This window comes from Petaurus breviceps, unplaced genomic scaffold (assembly GCF_028583685.1).
Source record: "Petaurus breviceps papuanus isolate PSGF00001 unplaced genomic scaffold, PetGlider_PUasm1.0 470, whole genome shotgun sequence".
NCBI lineage: Eukaryota > Metazoa > Chordata > Mammalia > Diprotodontia > Petauridae > Petaurus > Petaurus breviceps.
The window spans coordinates 1,806,034-1,814,733 of record NW_027186350.1 but is presented as its reverse complement, the minus strand read 5'-3'; the positions used below and the strand labels follow the sequence as shown (position 1 = coordinate 1,814,733).

General features: G+C 39.2%; 1 protein-coding gene across 1 annotated transcript in view; it reads right to left on the bottom strand.

Annotated features, from left to right (window-relative positions):
- The window catches only part of CCND2 (cyclin D2), a 39,421-nt gene that overhangs the window by 26,808 nt on the left and 3,913 nt on the right, over positions 1–8,700 (bottom strand). Inside the window, exon 3 of the mRNA XM_069101472.1 lies at positions 4,353–4,512. Coding sequence (XP_068957573.1) covers positions 4,353–4,512 — 160 coding nt within the window. The remainder of the gene's footprint in view (positions 1–4,352; positions 4,513–8,700) is intronic.

Sequence of the window (8,700 nt, the reverse complement as noted above, 5' to 3'; positions counted from 1 at the left end):
CAAAAAACAGAGGAAATTCAGCTGCAATTAATGGGTAAAGATCTTGTAGGTATTTTTGGATTTACATGCTAAATCTCCCATTAGATTGTAAGCTCCTTGAGGGCAGGGACTATTTTGATGCGGGTGGGTTTTTTTTTTTTGCACAAAATGTAAATGCATAACAATGGACTGAGGAGGAGGAAGAGCAATTGCAAAGTCTAGGGTGCAGAAAAATGAGAACAGGAGGCCAAGCATGCCAGGGCCAGAAGAACAAAAACTCTTTTATTTCCTCTAGTACCTTCCATTCAGTGAGTTCGGTACATGTTTCAGAAATGAAATCAAATTCTCACTGCAACCCACCCATCGTCCCCTAGAGATTCCATTTTATAGATGAAAAAACTGAGGCCTAGCAGTGAGTGAGGTAACTTGCCCGAGGACACACAGCCAGTTAGTTAGTGGCAGTGCTAATGGCACCTGGTCTTTCTATTTGCTCAAAGTCACTTTGGACAGCCCATAGAACAAAGCTTTTTTTTCACTTAGCCCAAACCTCAGGCTTTACAGATTGGAAACCAGAGGCCCAGAGAAGGAAACTCCATGGTCTGTGGTCACATGGCTAAGAGGCAGGGCCAATCCTTACAGGTCTGACTCCCTTGGGAAGGCCATTTTAGAATAACAGGATTTAGAAGTTCAAGGTTCAGGTGGAACATGCCATAGGTGGGTGGCACTGACTGGAGAAGGGATGAAAGCTTTTAGAGGCAAAATAAATATGGCAACACAGGGATGGGATCATGGTGCCCAGAGGGGTGCGAGGCTGGACTGTATTGATGGGCTTTGGAAAAGGATTGTTAATCACCTCCTTTCCCCCCAATACTGAATTCAAAAGGAGGTGTTCTTCTACTCTCATTGGAAATCCATGAAAATGACATAAGAAGTCAAACATTATCAAGCACTTAATTAGGATTGTGAAGTCATCTAAAATGTCCTTTTTTTGTTTGTTTTGTTTTTAAAGAAAGAACACTGAAGTTAGAGTTAGAAGACATGGATACAAATCCTGGCCTTCGTACTTTCCTGTGTGACCTTCAGGAAAAAAAAAATCACTTAGTGTAAGCTTGTTTCCTCATTGGTAAAATGAGGTGGGCTAAAATAGATCACATTGGAGATCCTATCTAGTTTAAAATCCTATAAGTCTTTTAATCTGAGACCTACCAACATGTAGCAGGTCCCTTCCAAGTCTGAACAAATTATGATCCAAGGGATAGTTAATATCAGAGATGAGAGCACTTTACAAGTTTGATATAAATGTGAGTAGTTCTGACTGTTCAGCTTCTGGGGGATATACTTTTAAGTGAGAAAAGTGCTTGGCCTTTACCAGTTGTTAAAAAGCCTTGAGCCTCGGGCCTTCATTGGCATGTGTCTTGGTTCAGATCCCAGTGGGAATCCAGATATTTTAAAGCCAAATCTACCTTGATGGCCAATTAAGGCCAGGCCTAATTCGAGAAAGGAAGGAGCTTTTGTGTGGGGAGGATCTTACTCTCAAGTTATATATACCAGTAGAGGTCTCATCAGCCTTCCTCTGGGCTCTCTGTTCTCACTCTGCCTTCCTTGCCATTTCACCTAATAAGCTCTCTAACACCACTTATTGAAATCACCACCAGTTCTTTTTCACAGCCATCCATTCTCATGATCTGGCCTGATGGTTGGCTCTGAGGTCACCAAGTGGTTTGGAAGACCCCTCAGATTGCTGGTGGTTGACTAATACCACAGATACATCATCCCCAGGTAGGAAAGGAAAATCACAAGAGCTAAAGGAAGAGAATGGATATATAATTTACTCAGCAGATGTGTGTTACCTGCTTCCCAGCTACCTTATGCAAAGTATAGTGCTAAGGGCTCAAGTTTTTCTCTTTGATAAGACCCCTAAATTGTAAGCCCATAGTCCAGGTCAGGGACATATCTGTGTAATGTACTGCACAGTATTAAACACTAATAGACAATTAAATCAAAATGCTATGATAATAATACGATCACTTCCATGCCCAATAAACTTCCCCTTCATGAAGCTTTCTGAGATGAATCCTACCCAAATGAACACTCACAGCTTGCACAGTTATTTATTTATACTTGCTAATAGGTCTTTTCCTGTTTATATCCCTTTCTTCCTAAGCAGAGAAAAAACTCCCTGAGGGCAAAACATTTTTGGTTGTGTTTCTCACAACAGGTTCTGTCTGAGCTGAACTTATTGTTTTGACTTCAATAGGTTACTGTTTTAATTCTGATGATGAGTTAAGTGAAAGAAATCAGCTAGCTTAGGAAAGAACTTCTATGTTTTAGGATAGGTGTGAAATTTGGGGGTCTGTCTTTCTGGGAAAATTGTCTGGCTCCCTGCAGTCATAGAGATTATAGCATTTTGACCTGGAAGGAACCTCACTGGTCTTCTAATCTAACCCCCTCATTTTTATGAAAGAGAAAAACTAAGACCCAGTGACATGCAGAGGTCAAAATGGAAGAGGATCTATCCTAGAAAAAAGTCAGTTAGGGATATAAGGACAATATGGTTCTTTGGCTTCTGACAGCTAGGCAATGAGGAAGCTTAGAAATTGGGGTCAGCCATTATAGGATCAGAGAAAGGATGAGTTAACCCTCACCCCCACAGTTCTGTATGATTAACAGAAAGAAAGGAAGGGTAGGGCCTGAGGAGAACAAAATAATGAGTCACTGAGGTATTGATCTCTAGGGATCAAGCCAGAAACAGAAGGGAAGAAAAGGGAAAATTATTTAGTCTAAAAAGATGGTTCAGTCTAACTTGTCGGGGGTCTGCAGAATGGCCCAGAGGGACTACTAGAAGAGAAGCCAATATCTCTCTAATGTTAAGCATACAGGATATATTCTGTATGGAATAGGTTAGGATATGAGGGAATCAAACCCTCTGAAAACTACCAAGGAAAATGAGAACCCTGTACTGTGGAATGAAATGTTGGGAACCTGAGGTCACAGAGCTAAGATTTCAAAGCTACATTATACAAGAAAAAGACATCAGAGGATGCCAAAGTGGCGTCTCTTAATCAGATTTAGGGATGGCAGTAATGCTTATAATCCTTTATTTTTGGGCTGACTCAGTGATTTCACTGGTATAGAAAGCTCCTCTACCAATCCTCTACTGACTGAAATTCCTGGATTTTTTAAAAGTCCCTTCTGAAATCCCACCTTCTACTGGAAGCCTTCAACCAAACCCTCTTAATCCCAATGCTTTCCTTCTATTATTTCCCATTTGTCCTCTATATAGCTTGCTTTGTATATATCTGTTTGCATGCCATCTCCACCATTAGATTGTAAGCTCCTTGAAGGCAGGGACAATCTTTTGACTTTTTTTTTACTTCCAACAACCCTGACACATAGTATGAGCTTATTTATATTGATTGATTAATTATAGGGCCCCTGATCTGCAACTTCTATTTTTAAAGAGTTGCCTGGGTCACTGTGTGGTTAACTGAGTTGCCTTGGATCACAGTCTGAGTGCGTCAGAAGCAGGACACTAACCCAAGGCCTTCTTCACTCCAAGGCTGGCTCTCAAAATATTTACATGCCACTGCCCCTTTGTGAGCACACATGACAAAATGAATATGTAAAATGGTTATCTACAGCAAGTATTCTTAACCTGAGGTTCCATGGCCCTTTTGGGGGTTTGTAAACTGAAATAGGAAAAAAAAATTACATTTCTTTGGATTCCTTAATAATCCTACAGAATTTATTTTGGGCATTTAAAAACGCTCAAAAAGTTTTGAAGTAAAGAATGTGGTCGCTGTCCCCATTTTCACAACACCAAGGGTCAAGATACTGCAGTGTAAACCCGAGGAAGAGAAAATTCAGCTAATTATATTCTCCCAAACTTCTACACCTCCAGTGTTCTCATTTATTAGAATAAGGAAGATCTATACTTTGACATTATTCCTTTTTCCTACATACATTTAAACCCACTCCTCAATTTCCTTTCAGCTTATCTCCAAACTGTCCTTCCCCTCAAAAGATTAAATATTTAAACACAATTAGAAGGCAGTATATGAAGTTTTCAAAGAGCATTATAAACACCATAAAAAAGATTTTAAAGGGCACTATTTTTTTTTCTATAACACACCTATTCTCATAAACCATTTATGAGCTCAGGAAAAAAAAAAGGAGAAAGCCTGGATTAAGTGCAAGAAAAATCACAGCAGTGAAACTGAGGATATTCTAGTATTGGGAAACAAAAAGTTGTTCTGAACAAGTGAAAGACACCAGGCCTCTGTGAACTTCTCTAGGAATCTACCAAAGTGTGGGTCCCCACCCCATTCTTCTGAGGGTCTTTAATCCCATGAAAACACAAAACCAACCCTTACCTGTAGCACAAAGAGCAATAAATGTCTGTGCATGCTTTCGGATCAAAAGCAGCTTGTCCTTAGGCAGGGGCAGCTTCCGTAAAATGTGCTCGATGAAGTCATGAGGGGTCACAGCAGCCAGATTCCACTTCAACTTGCCCAATACCACCAATTCCCACTCCTGGGAGAAAGGAAAGGGAAAAAAGAAAAATCATCAGAATATATCAGAAGAGATGCAAAAGATTCTAGTGGATGGCATTAAATCACTGCTAAGATTTTAGGTTTGGACCCTTTCTCATGCTGTAAGATATAATATTTTTGTGTAAATATCTACATTTATTTATAAATATTTATGTGTATATGTACACATACACATATGTATACATGTATGTGTGTCTCTATCTATATCTATCTTTGTAGACCTATCTTGTACCAGGGAACTTCTTTATGTTATCAGAAGAGTAAAATGCAAATATAGGTAGCATCTTGGTTATAGCCGGAAGTAGCAATAAATGGTTTGTAGTTAATACGGAAAAAGAATTCTAGTGAAGTCCCCCAGGAACCTGCCCAGGCTTTATAGCATCATTATCTAGGACTTGGGACTACAACATAGTTTATTGAATTTCCAGGGAACACAGAGATGGCAAGGATTCAATTAATTTCAATTTACATGCCTACTACATACAAGGTACTGAGAAAGACTTACATGCTACTGCTAAGATACAATATAAATACAGGCAAGTCAAAACAGTAATTTGAAGCTAGAACACCTAACAACAGCAGGATTGGAGAGTCTGGGAGATAACTGTGTGAGGCCTTGAAAAAAGGTCAGATTCTGGGAGGTAAAATCAAGTGAGGTTAAATATGAACTATTTGATGATTTTGTTAGGATTCAAAAATGAGCTTGATAGTTATAGAATGCTGGGCTGAATTTGTTAAGACAGAAATAAATGTAAAATCCTAATCTAGGGTTAAAATAAAAAATGAGCTTCACAAGTACTAGATGAGGAAGGTAAGAGTAAATCATTCCTGGGGGGGGAAGGGGTTGGAATTCTCCATGAGCACACTCAGCAAGTGTGATATAACAACCAGAAAAAATACAATATCTTAGGCTGCAATTTAAAGAGGCAATGTCGACAACAGAAGGCAGTCAGACCATACCCAGGGTACTGTGCTACATTCTGGGTGTCCCATTTTAGGGAGGACATATTGATAAGATACAGTATGACCATGGCAAGCTGTAGGGACTAGAAGAAATGCCAAACTAGAATAAATTAAGGGTATTAAAGCCTTGGTAGAGACATGGTAGTTATCTTCAAGTAACAAGGAGGTTACCATATGGAAGAGGGATCGGACTGGTTTAATTTGGCCCTAAAAGGCAAAGCTGGAAGCAATGTGCAGCAATTACAGAAAAGCAGATTTAACTGGATCTTAAAAAAAAAAAATCCTATCAACTGTAGCTATCCAAAGTGGAATAGGTTGCCTCCAGAAGGACTGGGTACTCTATCACCCGAGGTTTCCAAACGGAAGCAGGTTGACTACTCGGGATGATGCAGACAGTATTATTATTAATAATATTTGGCATGCAAGATTTGCAAAGCTCTGTACTATTACTTCACTTGATCAGATACCAGTTGGAATAGATGACCTCTCAAATTTCTTCAGACTGTAATCGTTCAAACTGTTGACTTTCTACTTATGTTAAAAATATAAAGGCTTGGTGAGTCTAAGGACAGCCCTCCCCTGGTGTTTACTCTTTGCCAAGATTGTACTTCTTCCTTTGTCCCAAATCCATTGCTACTGTTTGCCCACCTAGAAAGCTTAACAGACATTAGATAGTGCCAAGGTTGCTGTGGTCCTTCAGTAAAATTTATTTTTAATGTCTGTGTCAGTGAAGTTCAGTAATGAAATTCCTCGTGGAAATATGAAGATTGAAATAATGTTCATTGACTCTGCTCCTTGGCAACCTGCATCTTCAACAGTCTGACTGTACTTCCTAGGCCGTGTCAAAAGGTTACCTACTTCTCTTTGTTGAGTTAAAGAAAGAAAAAGTAAAAAATAAAATAAAATAAAAATCTTCCCAGACAAATCAAGCAGTAATTTTGGAAAAATGAGACTTTTAAGACCCTTAGCATTCTCTCACCTAAATGGGCTACATCAGGGACTGTGTACTTAGCAATCTCATTTTTCTAGATGCCATGATCTGAAGATAAGTCAAAGAATAAATGTTAGTAGCGTTAGTAGTTTCCAACTAAACAAATAGTAGTTTCCGATTAAATAAGTAAATAAATAAGTGTATGTTAGTAGTTTCCAACTGAGGAGTTGGAAAGGATCTCAGGGCCAACCTTTCCCTGAATAGTCATCTCCTCTACAATACACCCCAGTGGTCATTCAGTCTGTTTGAAGTCTTCCAATGAAGGGGCATCTACTACTTCATGAGGTTTTTGTTTGTTGCTGGTTCAGTTATGTCCAACTCTCTGTGACCCCATTTGTGTTTGTTTTTTCTTTTTGGCAAGGATACCAGAGTGATTTGCCATTTTCTTCTCTGTTTCTGAGAAACTAAGGCAAACAGGGTTAAATGACTTGCCCAGGGTCACAAGAGCTAATAAGTGTCTGAGGCTGTCTTTGAATTCAGGGTTTACTGATTCCAGGCCCTATCACTCTACCTACTGCACCACCTAGCTGCCCACTTACTTGAGGAAGGCTGTTCTATTTAAGATGGCTTTAGTTCTTAGTGTTGCCTAGCACCAAGCCTATACTTGACGCTTTCAAATTCTCACAGCCCCTCCCCCCCCCAGTTCTGCTTCCAATAATCTTGTCCCTACTAAGCCTTCTCTTTTCCAAGCTAAATATTTCTAGTGCCTTCCTCTGATTCTCATATGACATCATCTCAAGGCTCTTCCCTCTCTTGGCTCTCCTTCACAAGGCACCCTCCAGCATATCAATATTCTTTCTAAAATGTAGTATCCAGAACTAGACACAAAACTCTAAAAGTACTTTGACCAGAACAGGGTACAGAGAGACCTTCATCTCCCTAATCCTTGAGATTGTTCCTTTCTTCATGAGCCTAAAATTCCTTTTTTTTTTGCTACCATATCACAGTAAGGATTCATTTTGAACATGCAATCCACAAAAACTCAGATTGTTTTCCCCATCTTGTATTCATGAAATTGTTTTTTTTTAAACCTTAAGAATTTATATTTAACCCTGATAAGTTTATTATTTGACACAACATTCTAGCCTAAGATCTTTTTCTTTTCTATTTTTCAAATACTTTATTAACTTCATAATCATTCATTTCTGCCAGATTTTGAGTTACAAATTTTCTTCCTGTTTTTCCCCTACCCACCGCCCCAAAATAGCAGTTCCACAGGATATCCCCTCCTCCAATCTACTCTCTCCCATATCCCCTTCGACTTTTCCAGTAGGGCATGGTGGATCTCTATGCCCCAGTGTCTGTATGCCTAAGATCTTTTTCTATCCTTACTCTCATCCTTGATGTTAGTTTTCTCTTCTGCTTTAATAAGGCTGCCTTTATTACTCAGTCCAACGGCTAAGCATGCAAACCTCAGCTCTTCTAGGTCTCATACCTTCAGTTCCCTTAAAGATCAGCCCTCACTAAGCTCATTCTGCAAGTTTTATCAAGGTGAAACAGACTAAAAAGGATACGACAGCTATTGGATATTATCAAAAGAAAGGAAGAGGGAAAACCCAATGTCCAACCCTACCACCTTCCACCCTCACATTTGTCCTAAGAAATACAAATCTCTCTTTCTTGTCCAGTTTGAAGATTGTTCAAAATGGTCTTCTAACGCCTTAGTCCGGTTAAATTAAGTTTTAGTAGTGTCCTCCCTCCCCCTTACTAACCAGCTCTTTAAACATGTGACACACATAATATTTCTGGGTCTTGATTTCCTCATCTAGAAAATGGCTTGGACCCCATGATCTTCAAGATTCCTTTTCCAGCAATAAAATTAGCATGAGAATGGGAAATGGTATAATGTCCTTTAAAGATGGACTAGACAGCCTCAGAAGAAGCTTCCAGTCTAGGTTTTCAGGAAACTGAAAATGTCTTGTGTATAATGGTTTAATTGGAACTATAATGAATGAATTCATTTCATCACCCCTACTCAACTGCAAGTTCCATGAGGTCAGAAATCACACTATTTTCTTATGGATCCTCCCCTGAACTGAACATTTGTCCTAAGCAAGCAGAATGCCTTGCCTGTTGAATCTAAAGTTGTAAAAAATGTTAGTCTGACCCATTAGTTTGGTGTCTTGCACAGAGGATATGATTAAAGAATATTTGTTAAATGGAACACATGACTTCTGACTCTACCAGTCAGTGTGTTGAAATGAATGGAGCTGT